The following is a 26485-nucleotide window of genomic DNA, read 5'->3' as shown; positions in this document are numbered from 1 at the left end:
TTTTTGCAGTAATTGAAATTTACATCAATTATAAATATCCAGTGTTTCCAGATATATCTGAATCTTTTTCTGCAATCATAGAAAAAACTAGAGGCCTGAATAAGAGAAACTCGGATAGAAAATATGACTCTGCCAAAACTGCATTCAATCTTCTTCATCAAAGAACAACACATGAAAAGGAAGAAATGGTTTATGTAGATAAAATCTCACTTAACGCTATGTGAACACACATCAAATAACAATAGAATCCAATAAACAATGGAATTCCATTTTAAATCTATAAAAGACTTGCATATAAGTATTACTGCAAACTGATGTAAAATACATTCAATTTTGTTTATTTAAAAATGGCATAAAATCGAATTTAATTTTAGCATTTGAGCCAATATTTTGGCTGCTTGACAGGACTCCTGCTCGATTGGCTGCTGTTTTTTGACGGTTCGATTGGCGGCACATACCTATCCGCGTTTCTCTTATTCAGGCCTATTCAGGCCAAAAGCCACCCAAAAAATATAAGCCTCAATGTCGGACAAGACCTTAAGAGCAGTGTTGAGAGAAAGGTTGTATTTGGATATGGCTATGAAGTTAAATTTTCAAAACTTAAAGTTAAAAAACTTTGCAATTCTTTTATTTACTTCCACTATAATTCAGTATATATATATATATAGTGAAAGTAAATGGATGAATTGTAAACTCTTCTAACTTTATAGAAGTTTCCCCGAGAGTTTCCCTAACACGATCTAAAATAATTAATCATCCAAATTTGAAGGGTACAACATATTTTATATCATTCGATCGGATAAATGGATTAGTTTTGACGACATTTTTATTGTAATGCAATTTGTTAAAGTACACACTACAATATAAGGATCTCATTCACCAGATTATTTAGCTATTTCTAGTTATAATAACCATATTTGGTCAAATTCAATGAACTATCGAATGTTCGTATTTTCCATGATTTGTGCTGTGCATAAATTAAAAAATTAAAGTAAAGTAAAAGTATTACAATTATGCGATCATGGTCTGTGCATATGTCATACTTAATATTGTTCAACGCTCTTAGTACTTATTCAACTCAACTAGGTTCGACAGGCCTCATATAACAGACGTTCAGCTATATAGTCAGTCTATATAGTGAATAAAAATATAGTGAAATGAAAAAAATTATTTAAAAAAAGACGATTGCTTGCCAATCTATATATATAAAAACCAATCTATGTATGTATGTTCGCTAACTACTTCTGAACCACTTGGCCGATTTCAACCAAATTTGGTACAGACATTCTCTATCCTCAGAGGAAGTTAACAAAGGGGTGGGATGGTCATGTAGAAAAGGGGGAGGGGTGGAGGGAGGGGGTTTGTTCAGAAAACGAACAATTCTGTGTAACTTTCAACTCCCAGGACCGATTTCAACCAAATTTGGTACAGACATTCTCTATCCTCAGAGGAAGTTAACAAAGGGGTGGGATGGTCATGTAGAAAAGGGGGAGGGGTGGAGGGAGGGTTATTGTTCAGAAAACGAACAATTCTGTGTAACTTTCAACTCCAGGACCGATTTCAACCAAATTTGGTACAGACATTCTCTATCCTCAGAGGAAGTTAACAAAGGGGTGGGATGGTCATGTAGAAAAGGGGAGGGTGGTGGGAGGGGTTTTGTTCAGAAAACGAACAATTCTGTGTAACTTTCAACTCCAGGACCGATTTCAACCAAATTTTGTACACATATTCACTACGAGGAGGAGGTAATCATATGGGAGGGATTTGGGAAAGGGGAGGGTCTGGAGGGAGGGGTTTTGTTTAGAAAACGGGCAATTCAAAGTAAATCATGAACCCCTGTACCGATTTCAACCAAATTTGGTACACATTCTACATCATAAGGAAAAGATAACAAAGGGGATGGGATGGTCATTGGAAAAAAGGAGGGTATAGGGGAGGTGTTGTCTTTGGAAAACGAGCAACTCAGTGTAACTCCCAACCCCAGGACCGATTTCAATCAAATTTTGTACACATATTCACTATGAGGAGCCGATCGTACGGGAGGGAAATTTGGATAAGGGGTAGGGGTCTGAAGGGAGGGTATTGTTCAGAAAACGGGCAATTTAGTGTAACTTCTGAACCCCTGTACCGATTTCAACCAAATTTGGTACACACATTTTCTATCCCTAGGAGAAGATAACAAAGGGGTGAAATGGCCGTTGAGAAAGAGGAAGGGTAAAGGGAAAGCGGTTGTCTTTAGAAAACGGGCAATTCAGTGTAACTCCTGACCCCAGGACCAATTCTAAGCAGATTAAATGATTAGATTGTTCAACTATATGATGAAAGATTATGATTAATGAATTATATTTTTCTGAAAAGGATGACTGATAATGATTAATAATTAAATTCATTTTTGACAATAATTAACGATTAGGAATAATAGATGAAAAAAACAGTTGGATTATGATTAACGATTACCGATCGTGATTAAATGTTGACACACTATGTGTATGGGTAATGATTAACGATCGATATGATTAATGATTGATGATTATGAATGATCAAATTGCATAGTGATCCATAATCGAGTAACCTTTATTCAAATTTTAAAAGGTATGATAATTATATGATAATGATTCAAGATTAATAAATAAAAGCAAGGTATGCAATGATCCAATGTTCCAGCATAACTTCTGTACCCTTGCCCGATTTCAACCAAATTTGGAACAAACATTCTTTTTCTTAAGAAGGCGAAGATGACAGGGATCGATCAACTCAACACTTCATCGAAATCATGGTTTGCCCAGAGAAAAGCAATGATTAAAGTGTTTCCTTCTGGACAGTAAATGTGATCATTTCTTTAAAATAGACGTTTTTCCGGAATAAGGCATCGGTGTATGTTTTTCCTTCTTTAGAAATAGACGTTTGCCCGGAATAAAAGCGATTTTGGGTTTGATCCCATTTTCAAAATCAGTCAATGTTTTCAAATGTAATCTACCTTCTTTTAATCAAATGATGAAATATCAATAAGAAAACACAATTATCCTTTTGACCTATTCCAATTCCGATGGTGAAAAAAACTGCGAATTAAACTGGCAACTCCGAGCTAGGCCAGTGACATAAAGCTAGTAAATTTATAAATGTACCAGAGTTTTGTCAATGTTTGTTATTCGGGTGAGAATTGATGTAATTCAAATATGAAATTCAAGAATCATTATTAAATATGAAAACCACAGCAATTCATAAAAAAAAACTACGCAAGCAACTGGTAACCGCAGCGGCGGGAATCGCATGAGGCTTCGTTAGAACCTGTGCCAGCAGCCGCACAGTTCCTGTCGAAACGGGTTCTCACTTATGCAATTCCATCCGGACTGCCATGCATGGACAGCACAAAAATCTCACCAGCCCCCTTCTGGGAGAGAGCCATCGTTGCGGGAACCAACCAGCGTCGTTGTTCTGTGAGCCTCCACACCGTCGGAAGAGAATGTGTAATAAAAGAAAATTAATAAACAAATCATAATTCAAAAAGACCACCTTCTTCATGTTTCCAGTGTTCGTGTATGCATATTTATAAATTCATATGAGAGCACATTACAACACAACTGCAATCGCACACATTCGGTTCTATGGTTTCCCCTTCGCATACTGATGTATATTTCCCCTTAATCAAACAAATGGTACAGCATTCTAGTGGAGTGTGTGCGTAATCAACAACTGCATAGTGTGCATCGAAGGGGAAGGACACGCCCACTTGACATTTGCCTGTATTGGTCAAGCATTTGATAGTATGAAGGTATTGGTCCGACTCACACTACGGCGCAAATTGCCGCAAACTGGAATTAAATTTGATCGCAACGAAAACTTTAGATTCAGTGGTCTTTCGGTTTCTGCATTTGTGCACTACCTTCGCGGCGAAGCTGAGAGCTAGTTTTTGTCGTTGTTTTCGTTACAGCAAAACCTCGAACTCTCCGCTGATTATGATTCATTCTTCATTCTGTGGGTCCGCAGCGCACGTGGGAGGGGTAGGTTAAAAAGGTGTCATGGAACCCTGTCTGTGCCCAGGGTTTTCGCGAGGGCCTTGCCATGCTGAGAGCCTCAGATCTGGGCGCTCGAGCAAGAAGAAACCGGAGAGTGAAAAATCAATAAATTTAATAGTGCATCGTTCAAATACACATACTCACGATATCCGATGGTTGTTCTCGCAAACTACTTCAGAAATACACTCTCGCATACGCACGAGCATCCAAAGAGACCAGCGCTGGATCCTGCAATACCGACCGTCAGTTCCCGCTAGCGGCGTCCAGTAGAAGGGTACATCATTTATATGTATATTAAATATTAAAATGATGACATTAGGATTTCATCTCGTGTGTTGTGTTACATGAAGAGCTGCAAGATATCGGGTTCCGTTCCGTTGCCCACGGTACCCACCCGTCGGGGATGTTTCATTCCAAATCTGAACCGTGCATATTTGTAGACCACCATACACATTGAGACCGGAGCTCATGTCAATCGGGACCGTCGGGTATTTGCTTGTTCGAAGAAAAAGGGGCGGAGTATATCTCGCTCTATGCGCCCGATTCCGATTATTATTTCTGTTATTACCGATGCTGTCTTGGCTGTGTATCTTATCTTTTTATTTATCATTACATCAGAATCGAATATGATTATAGTAGTGTAGTACTCGGGCATTGCCAACGTCTTCGGCGAAAAGTCCGAGCAGTGCAATATCGATCACTGGGCGTTTATATTTATTTATTCTACCTTGCACAAATTCCTCAGCTTATTGAACATGCTATTAAAATAAATCATCGACGGCATCATCACCAATCGCGTGATCGGTAATTTCACCCTTGGGGTTAATTTTTCGTTGTCTTGTTTCATCGAGAGATGATTTTGCAGGCAGACCAAAATAGTTTGTGCGACTCAGTTTGGTTGGTATACCTACAAAGTTGTTTGCATTCGGGCATTATGCCGAACATTCTAAATGATTTCTGTAGACGGTTGCTATTACCACAAAGTACATTTTAAAGCTTGAGAAATTGTCTCGTATATAGTATTTCCATATGATGTATGCAGCAATTTTTTACATGATTGCCTTATGATATTACGTTGAAATTATTCTTTAAAATGATTATAAATTGATTATGAAAAAACAGCTATATATTACTCTTCATATTAAATATTCATCATAATATTTAACAATGACGATAAACCATTATATAGGTTGGCAACATAGGGTTGCAATAATTTGCTTCGCACAAGCATTCTTGGCACACATCCAAATGTGTGTAAAGAACAATAAGACGGTCATAACTTGTAACAAGTTGACTGGTTTGCGCTACCAGACGATGCTGTAGCGGAATCTATTTTGGAGATGTCCAAACCCTTAGTTCTCATTACCGAAGTAGAAAACACAGTCGATTACTCGGCTGAAAAGACAAAACGATTTAATACCACTCACAGGTTTCAAGGTATATCGTACATTGTACACAACATTTGTATGGCATGATGCACATTATAACAGATGATCTAAAACAGTCACTAAAACCAAATAATTATTTTTAATAATTACTCAGTTTAAAATAGGCATCCATTATTCCTAGGTGCGAAATTCTTCACATCTTTATTTCAGTGACTCCCATGTATAACTAGATTTTCTTATATAACCATGTCGAGTCGCGACAATGAAAATGAATAAGACAAATAAAGCATTTTTTTAAACAAATCCTAGACAGAAACCACTTGGAAATCGTCTATTTTTGCGAAAACATCATAAAAAAGAGCAACATATCCGCGTTGATCTCATAATTCAAGAAAAAAAAATGAGAAAAAATCTGAACTTAAGTTTCTTATAAAACGTTTTTGAATCTGTGAATGAACTGTCAAATTGCTCCGATTTGTTTTTCTTAATTTATTAGGAAAATATTTTAGAGAATAGGGTAGCGATGGTATTTTTCACATCTGAATATATTTCGGACTTTTTGGCTATATTTTCTTCAATTTGTTACATAAAGATGGCTAGAAATGTGAGACTAAACAGACCCATGATTACTATTTATTTGAAGAAAGCTAAGTAGGGAAACACGCAAAATATAGCCAAAAGTCCAAAATATATTCAGATGTCCAAAATACATCATGTATTGATGATGCAAGTAAATTGAATTGAAATTTTTTTTTTGTCGCAATTCCACATAAAGTTTAGAACTTATGGTGTAACGCACTTATGTAGCTTCATGTTTTCTGTACTACATGAGAAACTGATAACATTATTGATCAGATTGTGGAAATTTTATTCCATATGAGTAATTCTCGCTGAGACCGGGCCACTATTTGCACGTTATTCTTAAAAAATCCTAAATTTATGTTCATTTGAAAGCTTTTGGCGAGTATATTGAGGATCCGAGTTAAATTCTTCAGAAAGATGAACTCCTCGTTAGTTATACACGAAATCTTTTTAATAGACCCCTCGACTATTGTCAATTCTTGATTCACCAAAACTGTCATAACTCCAACATTTCTCAACCGATCTTAGAGATCAGCATATCGTTGGAAAGAGGAAGAGTGTGTCCTCAATATTAATACATCGATGGAAATCTCAGCTTATATTGTGCATTGTGTCCAAAAATCTCAGATGTATGTTTCTTATTTTATTTGCTATGATATTTTTGGGTATTAATAATTAATACATGGACGAGCTCGGTGGTCTAGTGGCTATAGCAGGAGGTGTTGGGTTCAATTCCAGGCGCGTCCCTTTCCTACTTTGTATTTCTGTCTTAGTTCTTTCTGTGTTTCACGTTATACCAAAACGATTCCTACTTTTATAACCTTCCACACAAATCCCAAAGCCTCCCGTGGCACCTATGAGAGGTCGTAGAGTTCTCTGCATCTTTCTTAAGTAGGTGTCCAACAAACCATCCTTCCCCTTCCTCAGCATTCGCAAGGACGTGGCCAGGGCAGATCTCGACTATTGAAGAGTGCATTGCTTCCATCTAAGAGTTAGTGATTAGTCCCAAATCAATATCTGTGGAAACGGATGAAAATGATACTACTCTCATACATGGCTTGTACCACCTACGAATTTGTGCGAACTGCTAAATGCTAATGCTAATGCTAATGCTAATTAATAATCAATACATTTCAATTCATCCGTCTAAGACGAATTAAGTACTCTGAAGACGACCACACAGTTGTGGTCGAAATACGTATCTGCAAAGATATCGAAAATTACTTGGTGGAATTAAATGGAGAGTACTTAATTCGTCTTAGACGGTTGAAATACATTCCACTAAAAGAGCTTTATATATTTTTCTGACATTTCAATTGTCTTTGACAGTTAAGAAATTTCCTTTGGTTGAAATGAACCATGTTGGAATTAAAATGTTTTCATTTTAAACTAAATTTAACCTAATAAAAGTTAAGGGAACAAGGAGCTAATCGTTACAATAGAAGATTACAACGATTTTTGTCTTAAATTCGAAATTATTTTATTGTACATTTGACGCAAAAGTCTCACTACTATACAGGGGAGGCCACTTCAGAATCATTTTCAAAGCACTTTTCTGTTGATGTCGCTCATTGGCCGGCGAACACCTTCTTCAGTGATGGTTTTGGCTAGCTAATTCCACCAATTCTTCATCTGGCAAGTGACTGACCATTCATCTTTATTGCCCACAATAGCATATTTTTGTCCCATTAGAATAGCAAATCCAGCAAAGATTGGACTGATATCCCGATCAGCAATGCATAAAAAAAATTATAACTTAATTTTATCAATAGTTGTTATTTAAAACAATGTGTGTTATAATTAGATAATTCGATAAAAATGTATCTTCGGCCAGTTTTATTTCATATCAAAATTATAACAACATTAGTAATGTATATTTACACAAAATAAATGCCTATATTTTTTGTAGATATTGGAAAAAGCGGAAGTAATAACCTCCAGTATAACTTGAATCTATGTTCGATACCTAGTACATAGCTAGTACAAAGTTAATTGCGTACATTATGGATCGAAATCCGTCGTACTTATGTGTGTCATGTCCGACATGTTGCTGTATAAGAGTTTTGCTGATGGCGTTCAACTACGGTGCATGTGTTTCAATTTTTGTGCACTCCACTGTTCTATTGAAATATTTCTGCGAAAAGCTTTGTTGCTTTCGCACCTGCGCTTTCGATAAAAGTGAGTTTATAACGACTACTTCAAGTGCGCGGGCGATAAAATATTGCCACAGCCACTCATGAGAACGAACGCAAGGTGGAATATTTCTGTAGATGATCGGAAAAACAAAAGTTGGTTGAAGCATAAGAAAAAATAAAAGTGAGTTTTTATTTCGCCGAGAATAAACAGCTTAAGTTGAAAAGATTAAATAAGCGGTGACCGAAACCTGTTCAAAAAGATTTACTGAAAATGTAATGTTTTAAACAAAAGTAATTTGCAATTGATTAAATATGTTGTGTATGCGACGTGTACGATGTGTTCTAAAAGATAAATTGGATTTGAATAAAGAAACGTTTTCGTACTACATCTCCATCTCTACCCGGGCAGAATCCATGAACAGCATAACAAAACATGATATGGACTTGATTGATATCTTCTTCTTCTTTTCTTCTATATATATAAAAATCAATCTATGTATGTATGTTCGCTAACTACTTCTGAACCACTTGGCCGAATTCAACCAAATTTGGTACACACGTTCTCTATCCTCAGGGGAAGTTGACAAAGGGGGTGGGAGGGTCATTTAGAAAAGGGGGAGGGGTTTTGTTTAGAAAACGAACAATTATGTGTAACTTGCATCTCCTAGGACCGATTTCAATCAAATTTTGTACACATATTCAATATAAGGAGACAACCATATGAGAGTGTAATCTTTGAAAGGGGGAGGGTCTGGAGGGAGGGTATGGTTCAGAAAACAGGTAATTCAGAGTAAATTCTGAACCCCTGCACCGATTTCAACCAAATTTGATACAACCATTCTCTACCCTAAACAAAAGATAACAAAGCGGGTGGGGCGGTCATCGTAAACAAGGGAGGGGATGGGGGGAGGGGTTGTCTTTATAAACCGAGCAATGCAGAGTAACTCCCAACCCCAGTACCCATATCAACCAAATTTTGTACACATATTCACTAAGAGTAGTCGATCATATGGAAGTGTAATTTGGGAAAGAGGGAGGGGCTGGGGGAGGGGTATTGTTCAGAAAACAAGCAATTCAGTGTATCTTTTGAACCCTGGACCGATTTCATCCAAATTTGGTACACATTCTCTATCCTAAGGAGAAAATAACAAAGGGTGGTATGATCATTGGGAAAAGGGAGGGTAAGGGAAGGGTTGTATTTAGAAAAAGAGCAATTCAGTGTAACACCTAACTCCCAGGACCGATTTCAACCAAAATTGGTGTACACATTTTCTATCCCAAGGAGAAGATAACAAAGGAGGTGGGAGGGTCATTGGGGAAAAAGGGAAGTTATGGGGAAGGGTTGTCTTTAAAAAAATGAGCAATTCAGTGTAACTCCCAGGATAAATTACAACCAGATTTGGTACACTTATTCTCTATTTTTTGGAAGATGTTTATTGAAAAGGTAGAAGGGCCAAACAAATATATAAAAATAGATTGATACAAAGGAACAATTCTATGAGCGGTAGATCTACCTCTGTGGGTTTTGTGCTACAGCATTGGACATTTTAATTGAATAATTTACTTTTCAGTCCCTAGCAAAGCCGAATACATATAGCTATTAGCTATCTATATATCTCGGATACTTATTCAACGTATGTGACGTATGTGATTTTGTAAACAAAAATTTAAACGTTGATTTCTGCAATCTGATAGCACTCCACGCAAACCATCGCCACATACAGGTAGGGGAGGTTTCGGCTACATGTTCGTTGTGTTGGTTTGCGTAGGAGTGCCATCATATTTGACAAATCGACGTATGCATCTTTGTTTACAAAATCACATACGTCACTTTGAATAAGTACCGAGATATATAAAACTCAATGTTTGTATGTTTGTGTGTATGCTCCAGCCTAACTTCTAAACCCATTATTGTATTGTTTAGTTATCGATCAATTTAACCATTTATCGAAATTATGGTTTGCCCAGTGACAAGCAATGATTAATGTGTTTCCTTCTGGATGGTGAATGTGATCCCTTCTTTAAAATAGACGTTTGCCCGGAATAAGGCATCGGTGGATGTTTTTCCTTCTTTAGAAATAAACGTTTGCCCGGAATATGGCGATTATGGGTTTGCTCCTTCTTCAAAACCAGTCAATGTTTTCAAATGAAATCTGCCTTCTTCTGATCAAATGATGAAGTATCGATAAGAAAACGCAATTATCCTGTTGACCAATTGGTTTATTCATTTTCCGATTGTAAAAAAAATCTGCGATCCAAACTGGCAATTCCGAGCAAGGCCGGGTACATAAAGCTAGTAAGAGATAAAAGAACACGCATCAATATCAAAAATTTGCTCCAAAATATCATTTAAATATCAAAATATGCTATGGATAAGAACAAGCGAATAGCAGAATCACTTCTTACAAATAACATAACATGATTTCCTCATGATATTTTAGTGCAAAATATTGATATTGTCGCTTGATCTTTTATCTCTTATATCAATCATGTCCAGATCTCATTTTGCTATCTTATCAAGATTTGATATTATTGAGCTATTTTCTTCTGCTCGGGTACAAACCCAATTTCTTTCGAACGATTCAACATGGACCAGTTGCCGTGGAGATCGAAATCCATACAGCCATGAAATCCGTCTACCTCGTAAGATATCATTAAATTAAAAAGGGTTTGAAGTAATTAACTAACAAATAGTTTACCTTATCCTGTTCATATACCTTGTAGTAAGCTTTTAGGCCATTGGAATGGAAAGTAGCCTTCTAAACTAAAACAACACAAATATAAAACATATCACTACTCAGCAAACACAAAGTTTTAGGTACAATTTTTTCCACGTGTTTAATTGTGCTAAAAGTGATTGTCTTTAAACTGCATATCGCAGTGTATAATGGAACATCATAAAATTATAAATCAAAGAGATCGCTGCTCAAGGTGCGTGTTGACCTATTTACAGTGAACGTCTGGTCAATCGATCAGCTTTAATTTAAATATTTAGTCAAAAAATAGCTGGACGGATTTTGATCCTTTCATACTTTTTCGTGGTTTCAACAGAATTGAAAAAAGATCTACAGCATTGGTCAATTTTAGCGAAGCCTGGTACAAAAATAATATTTGTAGTTCGTTATATGTAATCCTTTCGAATCTATTTGGTCATAGAATGATCATAATAGGCACATATGAATAATAATATCCAATACCGTATTATCGAAATAACTTAATGTATTTATATAGCATTGGATATTCTCCCGATAAGTTTTTTTTCTGAGGTAGCAAAAAGTTCAACCATCAGTGTACGATAAAAATGGAGTTCTGAATTATAGAAATCAGACATGCCTTTCGTTCGCGCTCGAACCATACGATGCATTTGCATTAATTTTTCCACTATGTGATCCATTATATTATGTTTTTTCATGGCGCACAAAAGAAAAAGAGCTAAATATGTATGTTCCACCATAAATTTTGAACCGCATGTGGAGTAGTTACTTATATTTGTGGCACGAATAAAAAAAATGACTTTGAAATTAATATTCATTATTTACATCATGTCTGCTTTTCATAATATATTTTCAAAACAAATTGAGAAAAACATTTAACCGGAATGAGATGACAGCTCGGTTTTCATGTGTGTTATAATTCAGTTATAAATGAAATTTCAAAAATATTCATTTGAAACTTGAAAGATGTTATATATTAACTCCACCTCTTGCGCTTTTTTCGTTGTAAATTAGTCGTATATAAGAGTCTAGCAATCAAACTGAGATTCGCGAAAAAGTCGTAACTGTACTGCTAACACTGATATGGAACTACCTGTGTTGCTTGGGTCTTTAAGGCTTCGGTTGATTTGCTTACTTGCTCAGGAACATTTATTGTAGACGGATTGGCCGCATAGTATTATCTGAAATGTTGGGATCATCCTTAATTTTTCGAATGACTGTTACTCGCAGTTGACGACCAACAACGGTTGTTAAAGTCTCCTTGTTAAAGTTAACGCAAGGCTCTGATAATCATCAAATTACCATCATTTCTATCGCGATGCAGATCTTTGTTTTTTTTTCTAACAGATATGAATTTAAAAAAAATATCATGCCGTTTGCTAATACATACGTAATATACATTTACAGTTTCATCAAATAACAGTTACCTACTGAAAATCGAAATTTTCATCATGGTGTGCCAAATGTGCAAACATGTATATACCCAAGCAACACCTCTTGTTTCTCAGTGAGTAACAACAACTGTGGTGTGACTCACTAAAGGTCTGACTTATGCACAACGCGTCGTATTTGGAACTCCTTTGTGACACAAAAAGCGCAAGAGGTGTAGCCTATTTGCAACATCTTGCGGCTACAATGAAAATAAAAACACAAAAACCAACCGGGAATTGAACCATGGACCTTGAGATTTGCAACCTTCTACTATAACCATCACACCATCAATTCTGTTTGGTGATTCTGCTACAAGTACACTACATAAACAAAAAAGTAATTTGTAACTTCATTGTACCTTATACGGAACATGCAGGGGACTGTCAAAAATAAAATACTGCTCAGCTGAGAAACAAATTATTACTAGAAGCAGGATAACAAAGTACTGCTTAATTAACGCTAGAAACTAAACCGTTCTTTTACCACCTACTAGGGTTACTGCTCCTGGATTTCATCTCATAACTCCGATATTCATCCCACGAAAAACAAAGCAATAAAAAGTTATTTGATTTGTTTCTTATTTTTGTGGTATTTTTTAGCAGTGAGCGCGCATGTTAGCAAAAAGAAGCGACATAATAGGTGCCGTATTTCGTTGTTTCGCGATGAGATGAATATATGTTCAGTGAGATGGAAAACGGGACAGTTCCCTTATCATTAGAATAATATTTGAGACCACACCGATTTCCGGTGGACCTAATAACAATATTTATTGATCACACTCATTTTCCTGCAGCTCTATAAAATACGCTCAGTTTAATTGAATATTTTAAATATAAGTCGATAATGGCGAAAAATACGTTTAAAAAATACGAATTTAAACTTTTTTTGTTAAGTTTCAGTAACGAAATGCTTCTTCTACTGGGAACTTTGTAGGTATATCATATTACTGCTGAAAGTTCTATTGTGTCAATTTTGAATCTGCTAATATCACTAAGATCTCGCCGAAAATATGTCCTATCGTCGTAAGAAAGTATATTATTTTCAATTCCACAGGTAAATTTTTAAATTCTTTAGACGTTTGCGTTTTTACAATTATTCCCAGATTTGCATTTTTATACATATACATGATAATGGGTAAGTATGATAATGTTCCTAACATCAGTATAAGTATCAGTGATGAATCTCTCGAGTTCAAGTCAATTCTTGTTAGTGAAATAAAGAGGTAAAGTAACACCGAAGTAGTTTATTCAAATGGTTCAAATGGCCCTACTTGGTACGCAACATTGAACTACAGCGGTTGATCTTTACACTGTTATCTTTATATGCAGCATTCAAAATATCGATCTAGAAAAGGGCTCAGTAAGGCACTGTTCAAACTTGTACATAATTGTTACGCCAATTACCTAATCAGTTCGATACTATCCACAAGAATCTATGAGCCTCAACACTATGCCCACTTCTAAGGAATTACCGGCGTTTTCCGTGTGTCAAAATGACAAATTATCTTCGTGACTTTCGGCATACGACTAAAACCGGCATGCTTCGGCATGAAACCCGTGCGCGGTGGCAAAGGCGGTTAAATTAAAGTAGCTCCGAAAAGCCGATATGTTCTACACTACCGCCAACCGCTACCGCATCACTAAAAACTTTACCCCAACAGCAGCCGAAAGCCTCCAAGCGACGAAAAGCCCGTGCCGTATAGCGCACATAGCCTCAGTTCCCCGGGAAGCAACTATCTCCTACTCTATCGATTCATGCGCTGCCATCCAGTCCCAGCAAGCCCACTAGCGAGCTATAAAGACATTAAGATATTTTCCATTCTCGAAAACCTCTCGGAAGGGAAGAAAATAGTGTCACGACGGGTAAAGAAGGGCGCGCGGTGAAAACAGCTGAGTATGTGTCCCATGCCGCTTTTGTATGGCCGGCGAGCCCTTTTTTCTCCTCAATGGCGCTTCCTTACCGTTCTCACACATATGGGCTGAAGAATTGTTGTTTCCGAGTGAAAATCTCGAAGAAGAAAGATAATTTATAATAATCACAGCCGCAACGTCCAAGCACTGCCTAGGGTAAAAGTCCCCTTGGTGGAACTAGAACTCAAATCCGGTATAATTAGATTTCAACGTCGCGTCATTTATTTAAATAATCTTTTGCATGTTAGAAAAAAGTACCGAATATATTGAGATTTAAATTTTTGACTTTTGATACATTTTTTTTTTTTGTGCTTTATTAATGTGTTTTTTTAATTCTAGGATTAAGTTCAACACAGCGACTTTTGATACATAAGTTTGTTAGGAAATTCAACTGTTACGAAATTCAACTCCTTGTTAAGGTGAAATTTGGAAGTAGAGAATGTTAGAAAATGGAATAGTTTCCCAACATACACTTTTCACATAACATCTACTCATTCGATTATGCAATGAAACCATGAAACTATAAAAAAAACTTCTACATACTACCAAAACTACTATATTATGATCCTATATGTCAATTAAAAAAGCATGGTTTATGTATACATCTCGAGTGGGTTGAAAATTCAAACTGATTTTCTATATTAAATATTATTAGTGTTATGCCTGGAATTAACTTTTCGAGAAGTCTAGGATAATTTTGTAGCACACGAAATAGCTTAATCTCTGGTGAAGAACTAAGTATGCATCAATGTCACTCGGTTGTATATGACACTTGGATTCGAAAATCAGAAATCACCTTTTTCATTATTTCTCAACTGTTACACTTTCCACCGTCGGTACCCATACCCTACTGAACAAGAAAACGCTCGGGCACAGAACCGTGTTGATTTCAATTGTTTGTTTAGAGTGGCAGAATTTCGGTAGGCATCGAAAATCGATTGGTTAATTGAGATGAATTGACGGCGCGGCATCGTCGTAGTGCGTGTAGACCATCAAAAGCCAACGCGAGGAAAAGTCATTAATTTTGAATTTCACGTCAATTTCTCACACGTTTAAATAAATTAGTGACAAATGTTCGTCATAATTTAGCATTAATGAGCTGGGCTCTAACCACAGGGAGCAGATACAATACCACGAGTTTTGATTAATGGACGAATTCAGGTTGCGGTCGTACTTTCACGAGTGCCTATTTCCTCTTTGGCGGCCACTGAACGATATTCAGATCGGATGAATTGGGGCTTTTATCAATTGTTCGGCGGCAGATTGGTTCAAAGCAATGATTGATTCTCCGTTTCTCGTAAATGCAGAATAATTTCCGATGCTGTCAAGAGTAATTGTTGCTTTTTTTGACATCCGACAGGAAATTCTTACTTTACAATTTTGGCAGCAGCTCAGCTTAATTTGCATCATTTAGGTAAAGAAAATAGAGCACTCGATATCTTTGAAATTAATTTTAATAACATTTAATTTAAACAACATTAGAACTTATTGGGCAACCATTTGACATTTGGATGCATCAGTATCCTATGACCAGCGATGGCCGACGGAGGTCCTTAGTAGCTAAGTCTGCAGAGTACATGTCTAGTGTACTGGGGGTCGTGGATTCGAATCCCACCGAAGGGTAAATCGTTGCTTCTAATACAATTTTCGTATCAAATCGTTTTGTTAATTAGTTTAATGAATTAGTTAACATCATATTGCAAATCTGCTGCATGCATCTCAATAACTGGCATGTATTGAAAATCACTATTTTTGTTGTAATTAAGTTTTCGTGGGGAAATATTGCAGAATCTTCATTACAAACCTACATATACTTATAATGCTTCACCTGAAAGTAACAGATATTGTCTAAATTCGAAAAAGTTTACTGGCGAGTAGTTGGTAAAAGCCAATTTGATTATTTTGGTGCATTTTCAAGTACGAGACACTGAAGACGGCCTTACTGTTGAGGTCGAAATACGTATCTGTCAACGTCGAAATACGTATCTGGTACAATCAAGTGGTGGAATTAAGTGGGATTGTACAAACTCGTCTTATGACAAGTGAAGACATTCCACTAAAAAGCTCAAAATAATTTTCTTAACAAATTTTACTGCCTTTGATTGCATATCAGTCAAGTATAAATTTTCGTGGTTTTCGGATTAAATGATAGAATCTGTAACGGTCAATTCATCATAGTCAGTGCCGTAGCATGTAGCTGGCCGGGCTTACCCCCGCCAAGGGCGCCAGCCCTCTACGGAGCAACTCGACCAACCACACGTAAAAAGTGCGTAACGAGTTTTTGCCGTAAATTTCAAATAGAAAATTTCTAAAAACTGCATTAGAGCATTAGAGGAGTTAGAGCCAGCCAAGGGCTGAAAGCCTCTCAAATAAAGACAAATACCTGGCAAAACTGGATATTTGATTAACTGGTGGGGGGGGCCCTCCTTAGCCGTGCGGTAAGAAGCGCGGCTACAAAGCAAGACCATGCTGAGGGTGGCTGGGTTCGATTCCCGGTGCCGGTCTATGCAAATTTCGGATTGGAAATTGTCTCGACTTCCCTGGGCATAAATGTATCATCGTGTTAGCCTCATGATATACGAATGCAAAAATGGTAACCTGGCTTAGAAACCTCGCAGTTAATAACTGTGGAAGTGCTTAATGAACACTAAGCTGCGAGGCGGCTCTGTCCCAGTGTGGGGATGTAATGCCAATAAGAAGAAGAAGGTGAAAATCAGTTAAATATTTCAATTATCGGAAAAATTTGGCACGTACCCTGTATGTACGAGCAGGAGAGACGACCTTGATAACTGAAGGTGGTATGAACCTGCCTTGCTTCTTCTTCTTCTTCTTCTTATTGGCATTACATCCCCACACTGGGACAGAGCCGCCTCGCAGCTTAGTGTTCATTAAGCACTAAGGTTAAGGTTTCTAAGCCAGTTTACAATTTTTGCATTCGTATATCATGAGGCTAACACGATGATACTTTTATTTCCAATCCGAAAATTGCCTAGACCGGCACCGGGAATCGAACCCAGCCTCCCTCAGCATGGTCTTGCTTTGTAGCCGCGCGTCTTACCGCACGGCTAAGGAGAATACTTCAGGCATATCGTGCTTAGGTATTTTCATAACAAACGAATAATAATTTGTTATACGATTGGTATTGTAAACAGAGTATGTTATGCCTGAGGATTTTTGGATAATAATTTTTGTCATTACACCTTGGGGAGTGCGAGATTTCTCTTGTTTCGGATAGCAGAACGATCGTGCGATCGACCGAATTATCGTGTTCTGCATTGCGCGGCCGGTAATAAAAATCAGTTCAGTGCGTGATTTCTCTTGTTTCGGACAGCAGAACGATCGCGCGATCGGCCGAATTATTGTGTTCTGCATTGCGCGGCCGGTAATAAAAATCAGTTCAGTGCGAGATTTCTCTTGTTTCGGACAGCAGAACGATCGGCCAAAATATTATGTTCTGCATTGCGCGGCCGGTAATAAGAGTAGCCATTGAACAAGTAAGTGCAGTGCGTCTTTTAGACGTTGGGGAAAAAATAAAATATATATCTTGTGTTCGGTGGCTTATGCGCATGTCGCGCGCGGTCGAAAAAACGGGTTCTTCAATAGTTTGCAGTAGCCATCGAGCAAGTAAGTACAGATGGCTGCGCTTCCGTGCGATCGTCCAAAACGCGAATCTCCTCAGTTTTCATAGTGTTATTTCCCATCCCATAGATCGTATCGCTTACCAAAGTGAATCCAGATAAATTATCCTTTGTAACTAAAACGATATCCTATCCCAAGACAATCGTGGAGATGCAGAGGTATACTCGGTCTCTAGTAGCAACGAGAGTCGGACTAACAATCGTTCCATTCCTATATGACCGTAAGGACGTGGCCGGCGCCGTTATTGACTTTAAATATTTGAGCTCCCGAAACGTGTACATTGAGAATGGGTAGCTAATCCCAAGCCCCATTCATTGTGTTCTCTGTACAATTTCGCAAGTTCAGTCAATCACGGAGTAGCAACTACGAATTGTGCGGTCATAATGCTCATGCTCATGCTCATGCTCATAATTTTTGTCATTACACCTTGGGTATTTTACCTCTTATGCTAGGCAAGTCCATAACAGAGTAAGGTATCAATAACAGAATTACGTATGATTGAGTTATTCTCTCCTTCTCAGGTATTTAGGATGTTTTATTGAGTTGTCAAGATAAAACAAAAAATATTTCTTTTATCTCAAATTAACATGTTAAATTATTTGGTCTTAATTTAAGCAGCTATTTAGTTTCTGAGACTTCCGGAACCGGTTACAAGGTGCCAAGCTAAAGTCCATAAATCTCATACTCAAATAATTATTTGAAAATTGTGGATCGGATTATATCCATTTTCGGAAATTATTACTGTCACCGACCAGTTGAACAAATTTCGAAAGGCCTTTTTGCTCTATTGATATATTTAGAAAACTCCATTTGGTTCGAAAAACAATATTTATGGCAGCATTTGACCCGGCGCCATTTCCGATCCCAGTAAACCAGAAACTAAATAAGGGAATGCGGAAAAGGAATGAGGAAAATTGCTAAACTGTTTAATGGGCAGTGGTAATTTACCTTGCTAAAATGACTACTTTGGTCATTTCTCAGGACTCTCATAAATTAGCGATTGCTTCCGATTGCGAATCCATCCATCAGAAATTTGTGTATGATTTGTGACGATTTTAAAATCTCCCTTCTCCGTAATGTACTTTAAAGTACGTCAGATTTTTTCAAATTAGGTGCAAGAAACAGCCGCTACGGACGGTATGAGCTGAAAGGAATCATGAATTAAGAAATTTCAGCAATTTTAATATTTTTTCCTTAGTAAGAGAGGGGCACCCAAAAAAGATTTCGCCAAGGGCGCTGGGAATCCACGCTGCACATTGATCATGGTATTATCGAATGCAACTATTTAACAGGAATTGTCTAGAAAATATCAAGCCAGTTTGTCCTAGCAAAAACATGAAAACATATGAGTCCAATTTTCCTTGATAATGGGAATCATATGCGCTCATTTTCAAGATGGGACAAGTAGGTTTGATGTTAGTTCGTCATTTTCTCCATTTGATGTTTTTTTTCATATGGAACTTATATGTGATCATACGCATTATAACTCTGTATAAAATGTTGGCAAGTATAAATTTAGATGATTTTAATAAAATCATTGTATTACAATCTCACAAATCTGCATCATTTCAATACAGCCAGGGACCGTAATGCTCCCTCATTCTCACGAGCGGAGGATGCTCAGTAACGCAAATTTTCGCCGAGAAATCACAGAAATTGCGGGAAAAAAAGAGATCTTTATTTCTCCCTCACTGTCAGAGCCGCGAAAAGTTGATTTGCTCGTTTTTTCACTTCTTTCATCCTTTCCGTGCCTTCCCTTCGCAAACAAGAGAAGCTTTTAGAATAGTTTATCCTAGGGATCCTATATTAAGAGATGTGCGAATACTTTTTCAGACGATTTAGCAACGCTGTTACTTTCGTAAACAAACGCTGCCAGCACTTGCCACAGTGAAAAATGTTCAGGCTTGCACATGACTTTACATTCGAAGACACTTTTTGATTATTTTGTCTATTCTCTAGCAGTGCATTTTCGCTAAAATTAAAGAGCAATACGAATGAACACGATATAAAGCATCAACTAGACTACTTTTACTTACGAAAGCAAAACAAATTGTTTATTCGATAAAACTTTTCATAAAATCTATTTCACCAAAATCGCAATACCTTTCGATCTGTAACAATAACGATGTTCATTTGGCTCAGATTTTGACAGTTCTCAATTCTCGATTGGCTCAAGATGGCCGCTTCCGCATATCTCTGAATGTAGGATCCCTAGTTTATCCCCAGTAAGCAGTCGATGTGGTGGTGTGGCTAGTGTGAGCGCAATCCAGTGTTATTTTTGATGGTGTTCTGGGTTCGAATTCCGTTGCGGTTATAAATTTGTTATAACAAACTGAAAATTTTGCGAAAAAATAGTGAGGCGTATGAATGAAGAAAAAGAATTTCATCCAATATTCACGAATTTCGTTTATCTTTCAGGCTTGTTCTAGAGAATACAAAAAGTAGCTGCTGAAAGATGTTTCTCGCCACAGACTTAGAAAAAAAGATTCTCCTTCGGCCCGAAAATCGCTTGTTTTCATCTCAAAGTACGAACCCTGAGTACAGTTGCATATATACAGGTTCTGCATGGTTTTAATACAAAAATTGTTCTATTTTTTTCAGATTCTGTATTGAATTGTTACAAAATTATAAGATTTTAATACAATGATGGTATTCAATTCGTCTGTATTTTTATGCCAAAATTTCATACAGTTGTTGCAATGGTTTTATGCAGAACTATATTCAAATCTGCTATCTTCTGGCTGGGTGCACCTTAGAGGGAAAAAATGAGAAAAATATATTAAGCTCGTTTAGTGGAATGTATTAAACCGTCTAAGACGAATTAAGTACTGTCCATTTAATAACTCGACGACTAGTCGAGTCAAGTACAAGACACTGAAGACGACCACACAGTTGTGGTCGAAATACGTATCTGCAAAGATAACGAAAATTAACTAGTGGAATTAAATGGACAGTACTTAATTCGTCTTAGACGGGAAAAAATGGTTTCTTCAATTCGCTTGATTGTTATTGTGCTGGTCCCGGGTAACTAGTGATATTCGGGATCATAAGGCACAAGACTCTCACGTAGCACCAAGAAACAGTTTGCCGATAAAGAAAAAAGCGTGTTGAGGTGGAAATATTGCAATAAATCTCGGGTACTTATTCAAAAGGACGTATGTGATTTTGTAAACAAAGATTCAAACGTCGATTTGTCCGATCTGATGGCACTCCTACGCAAACGAACACCACCAACAGGTAGCCGAAGCCTCTCCCTATCTGTCTATGGTAAAGGTTTGCGTGGGAGGGCAATCAGATCGGACAAATCGACGTCTGAATCTTTGTTTACAAAATCACATACGTCCTTTTGAATAAGTACCCGAGAAATGTAAAACTAGCTCAGATATTAGTAAAAGAGAGCGTAATGGAGGAGAGTCTCTCATTTCGACAAACGACGTTTTCAAAAATCATAAGAGATTTGCACAAATTGCTCTCAATAGATAACGAACAATGGTAAAAGAAAGGCAAAAACTGTTCCGAATCATAACAAGACATGAAAACAAATATATCAAACTTGTATACAAGTGCGAATAAAATAGAATCGGATAGGCAGCCCCCATCGAGAAAATGATTCTCACTTTGTTCTCGCTCATTTTGTGTTGGGGACCGCACAACTGTGTAGAACAAGTTGAAATGCATCATTAGAACCAGTATTCACCGCGTTTGGAGCTTTTTGAAATAAATTTAACATGACATAACCAGAATCAGTTCTTTATCATGACAGCTTGCGAAAAAGTCTCTCACGGAATGCTACATATCGTATGTGATGAAAAAGATGATAAGAGAGAGACTTTTCATTCTCTTTTGGATTCAATCCCTTGTCTAAGCTTTTTTTTGTCTTTATTAGCGAGACTTTCAGCCCAAGGCTGTAATGCCAATAAGAAGAAGAAGAAGTATGACTGCTCTTAAAAGCTGAAATGGCCTCTAACATAGAATACATATCTTATATTTTATTTCGTCGGAACTTCTTACCCATAACTAAATCAGAAACAAAAATCAATATAAACCTATCAAAGTGAGAGAGTAGATATATCCAAATAATAACCCGGAAATTGAACTCCGCACTACACGAATCGACGTGGATCTATGTACCGCACCGTGCAATGACCAGTGAGCGTTTAGTTCCTCCGCTCGCACAAGACTCCGTCCCTCTTCCGTCCACTAAGGGAACAAGTTTCATCATATGCTTTCTGCACTAATCTCATCAATTTAATTGTAACCCGAATCGTGAAATGACAAAAAGTCGGTTAGCTACTCCACTGACACCGATTTGCCACCGCTTCGGCAGCGTTGTCCACGATGATTCTACTGAGGCAGTCGGTTGTCGATGATATGTATGTTGGCTGACAAAGGCTGCGGGTGCTCTTTGAAAATTCGATCCATGGTGAGGCCTAGATCAATACCACCGCCCAACTGAGCCGAGAGCAACAATTGCGCTTTCCCAACGCACACACCGATGAAGGGGGCACTCATCTGAAAATGTGGGTATGTGACTATGTAGCCCACTAGTAGCCACTTTACGCACGGTATGCATAGAATTATCATCATTTTCATTCATGTCGTTTTCAACCTTTCCCATGTTTTTATTTTTCGTCGAATACCTCCATCTTCCCTTCCTCCCAGATTTGATTGCTGGATATGATTAATCCAGTTTCCGGAACAAGCAATTGCATGGTTAACTGGAAATCAATCGTACTGCATGAATAGTGGTGTTTCACGATGAATCATGATAGAAAAAAAAATAGTGTCATTAGAAATTTCAGAATTTATCAACGTTAGACTTAATATGAAACTGATTATTATACGCCATTAGATTTGTTTAGTGTAATTTATGTAAGGACTCTTTTATCTGGTCAGAGAGATGTGAAACTCGAACAAACGAACAGTCCAGGGCTGGCTCACCTCTTAAAACTTTCTTTATATCATAATTCAAATTTCTTCTAGCTGTACGTTATAACCAGTCTTAAAAATAAGTTCAACACCGTAAACCTCTATAACAAGTACATTTTTTTTTGTAAATGAGCGATCTCAAGCATTGTATCTTTCGGTTTTTCAAATGATATTTTTACTGGTTTTGATGAAAATGTACCACGCATTATTTGACATTAACCTATTTGATTTATGTGTTCAATTGTTTTTCTAGTTATTTCACTATGATATGTGTATAGCTAATATATCATGCTCCAAAATACTTCTCGTAAAAATCAAGTTGAATGACACATTCATATCTGATATGGGTAAGTAATATTGCTGTGATTCGATGACAACGGACTATAGACACCTACATTTTAGTGCTATATTTTCTTGTTTAGAATTCAGAATCATTTTTTCAATTAGAATTCATGAATCATTCCCTCCATTGACATTTTTTAAAATAAATATTAAATTTAATAAAATGTCTCATAAATATGGGAGTGTTCGTGATTCCAGCTTGGTAACAATACCTACTGAAAAAATATTTTTCCTCCAGAGTCCCGAAATCCATTTCACTTTTCTACCACATCTCAATATTGACTGAGGCACAGATCATGCGTAATAAGAATTTCCTTTGGCTGGGCTACCGTACTTTTTGGCTTCTTCTTGCAATCGCCGCCGTAAGTTGGGATTATGGACAACACCCGTCGAACGAGTGACGGCTACGAGCGGTTGGTAACGTAATATTCAAGTCCGCTTATATCTATACCCGGAATAATGATTTCGCACGCGTAGGTGTATATAACTGCACATCATAGCCTGTTTGAGGCTTTTTAGACTGCAGAGGGAACAGCACAGTAAAGTTGTTATGTTCAATGTATGGCATTGGGATGAAATTAGAAACTGTTCAACTAAATCAGCCCGTGTTGATTAAATTGAAAGCATTTTTATCGATTTTTGCGAACTCAGTGTGGGGCGAAAAAATGGGAGAAAAATACTTGTAAACATTAAATTAGACTATTGGATCGAATTGTTCAGTACACCGCCATACGAACATGAGAAAAGAACAAAATTGGCCGGGGTAGGAAAACAAATTTGCTCGCTCCACTTTTTTGTTCTATTGGCTTCGAGTTCATTAAAATATTTAAAAGTTAATCAGTGGTTTTGGGCTGGCAGCTGAGAAGTATTTCGCCCCTTGTTTGCTTGGTGTAAGCTTCTTCGGTGGTGGTTTCTCTGAAGGCTTTTCGTCTAGCCCCGCTTCAAAGGAAATATCGCATGATTCGAAAGTATGAAGATGAACGGATGTACGGTTGCTGCGAAAAACGCTCCACAGTTTATGCGTGTAAATACGAACGCAGGATTGACGGATGATAACTATTCCGGAGCGCTGGAAAAGGCAGTGCTGCGGACGAAAACTGACGAGGGCGATGATTCTTGGTAAAATCGATCGAACGGTCTCATGCTAAGAGAAAGGAAATGACAGAAGCATAAATTTGCAATCGAATGACAAGGTCCAATCACGGGATATTGACAGTGTCAGCAGTTTTGGTACCATTTTAGGGATACCGTGTTGATTCTGATAGTTGTCTTATTTACATAGATATTGAACATGATTGATTTTATCTTTGCAAGCTATGTAGTATGAAGCAAAAGCTAGTAAAACTTCGGTCATGGGCAAAATAGTTTTGAAAAACATTTTTTTACGAATAATTACCTACACAGATGAAAATTTTAAATTCATTTTCATGCCCATTTTTGCAATATCTGAATTAAAAGGTAATGTCAGCTACGCAAATATTTATTTGTGATTAAAGGTAATAGCTGCTTTTTTACAAGTCGTCCAGCCTGAGTGAAGAAAGTCTCCCCAATAAAGATATAAAAAAACTGATTTAAATATCCAAATTCACATGAAAAGATTTAAAAAACAAGACGTCGAATCTCAAATACTTTTTGTTGTGAAAACATAGAAAAAATAAGAATGAATGTACCGTCAAGTCGCCATTCACCGTGCATTTTAGGCAATTTAGCAAATCTTAGAGCTCTCCAAATAATTTCAATTGAAAATTATACTCTTAAACACCTTCACGAACCTTAAATAATTGTTTTCATTCGAATGGAAATCAGAAACTATCGCTTTTTGGCAAGATAGATGGATGTAGATAATTTTTCAGTGATATATATGGGTATCCTTTCGCCGTGTTAGGGCACCATTCACCGTGCATAAGAATTTTTCCTTTAAATCTATTAAAATATTGATTTTAAAATGTTATTCGTGTTTTTCATTTAGTTAAGCATAAACATGTGAAGTTTATGTGTTTTAGTGTAACACAGAAAGGACATAATCAATCAAAACAATTATACCTATTGCAGATGCAGAAATCAATGTTCATTAGCGTTACATAACTCTTATGACCAACAAGTCATCCCCGGAAAACCATTGCTTCTGCTCAACCTGTACAAAATTATGGCGGTATCATTCATAGTACTCACGATTTCGATGGCCGGTGAATGGACACAGTTATTTTCTGGGGGATCAATTCGCCGTGCATTTTTATTTGGTGGAGAATGTAGTGTTACCAACATTTTCGGCTTAATTTAAAATCAAAATACAAATCTGACACTTCAATTGCATGGACATTAAGAGTTAAAGAACAATAAAACATTCACTTTTTCCACTGATATTGAGCGAGCTTAGATTATACTTGATGGCTGAAAACAAAGGTGGAACCAGACAGCCGCAGGATGTTAACAAACTCTAACGTCAAAACAGCTGTTGGAACAGTTATATTTCACAGTAATTACTCGGAGAGGATTCTTTCGAACTTCTTTAATGGTGCTGATGAGGAAATAAAGTATTTTTCAATATTTTGTAAACATAATGAAAATTACTTTGAACCCCACGGTGAATGGTGCACCCACGGTGAATGGCGACCTGACGGTACTAGCTTTCGACAAAAATGAATGTCTGATAGGAGTTCAAGTGATCTAAAATATCATATCAAGCAACTTGGAGTAAAGCATTTGTTGTTTGTGTATGTATGTGTACAAAAAATTAAATAAGATGCATTATATGACGAGTTTCGTTTTATAATAAACTAGTTGAACGTAGCCGAGCTTCCGCGGGGTTCAATTATTTTGCATGTCAGCTGTCAGTTGCTGCGTTCATTGCTATGCTGCACTCTACATCTTCTCCCAACTTGCCTCAATATTGTATTTTAACCAACTTTTCGTAAATACAAACACAGTTGACCTCGAGACGAATCGATTAGTGAACAAATTTTGTAAATCGGTCCATCCGTACGCGAGTTATATTGTCTCAAAGGAAATGTAAACTCATTTTTTTATATATAGAAGAAAAGAGAGAAGATAAAACCATGCCAGAAATTTCTTCACGGCCATCTATAATTTACATCATCTAGGGCTTCCTTTGTGATTTTTTTAAGCCCCTGCAAGATTTGAATATTTTTCAAGCACTAATCAATGAAAGTTGCAAAATATCCATGAAATATCAAGAAAATCCTTAAAATTTGCCTCAATTTCTAGAAAAATCCTACCTATCCAAGTCAAAAATAAAACATTTTTGTCGATAATTCACGCACAACTGGATTTAGCTGAGTTGAGAAAATCCAAATACAAAGTGGGTCACTCGATGATCGAATCGCTTTCGGACCTATTAGGATCAAGAAAAATCTCACTTTGGTGTAGGTATGTCGGTAT

General features: G+C 37.0%; 1 protein-coding gene and 1 long non-coding RNA gene across 2 annotated transcripts in view; one reads left to right on the top strand and one right to left on the bottom strand.

Moving 5' to 3' along the window:
• Positions 1 to 3519: 3519 nt before the first annotated feature.
• LOC134218347 (uncharacterized) lies at positions 3520 to 4528 on the bottom strand. The gene is made up of 3 exons (XR_009981313.1): positions 4361 to 4528; positions 3884 to 4269; positions 3520 to 3812 (listed from the first exon to the last, which is right to left on the bottom strand). It is a non-coding gene; the product is annotated as an uncharacterized LOC134218347 (long non-coding RNA).
• LOC134218346 (uncharacterized) overlaps positions 3878 to 26485 on the top strand; it is a 45488-nt gene continuing 22880 nt past the window's right edge. Inside the window, exons 1-2 of the mRNA XM_062697286.1 lie at positions 3878 to 4001; positions 4195 to 4290. Coding sequence (XP_062553270.1) covers positions 3957 to 4001; positions 4195 to 4290 — 141 coding nt within the window. The 5' untranslated portion in view covers positions 3878 to 3956. The remainder of the gene's footprint in view (positions 4002 to 4194; positions 4291 to 26485) is intronic.

Source organism: Armigeres subalbatus, chromosome 2 (assembly GCF_024139115.2).
Source record: "Armigeres subalbatus isolate Guangzhou_Male chromosome 2, GZ_Asu_2, whole genome shotgun sequence".
Lineage (NCBI taxonomy): Eukaryota > Metazoa > Arthropoda > Insecta > Diptera > Culicidae > Armigeres > Armigeres subalbatus.
This window is presented reverse-complemented; position numbering and strand designations above follow the sequence as displayed.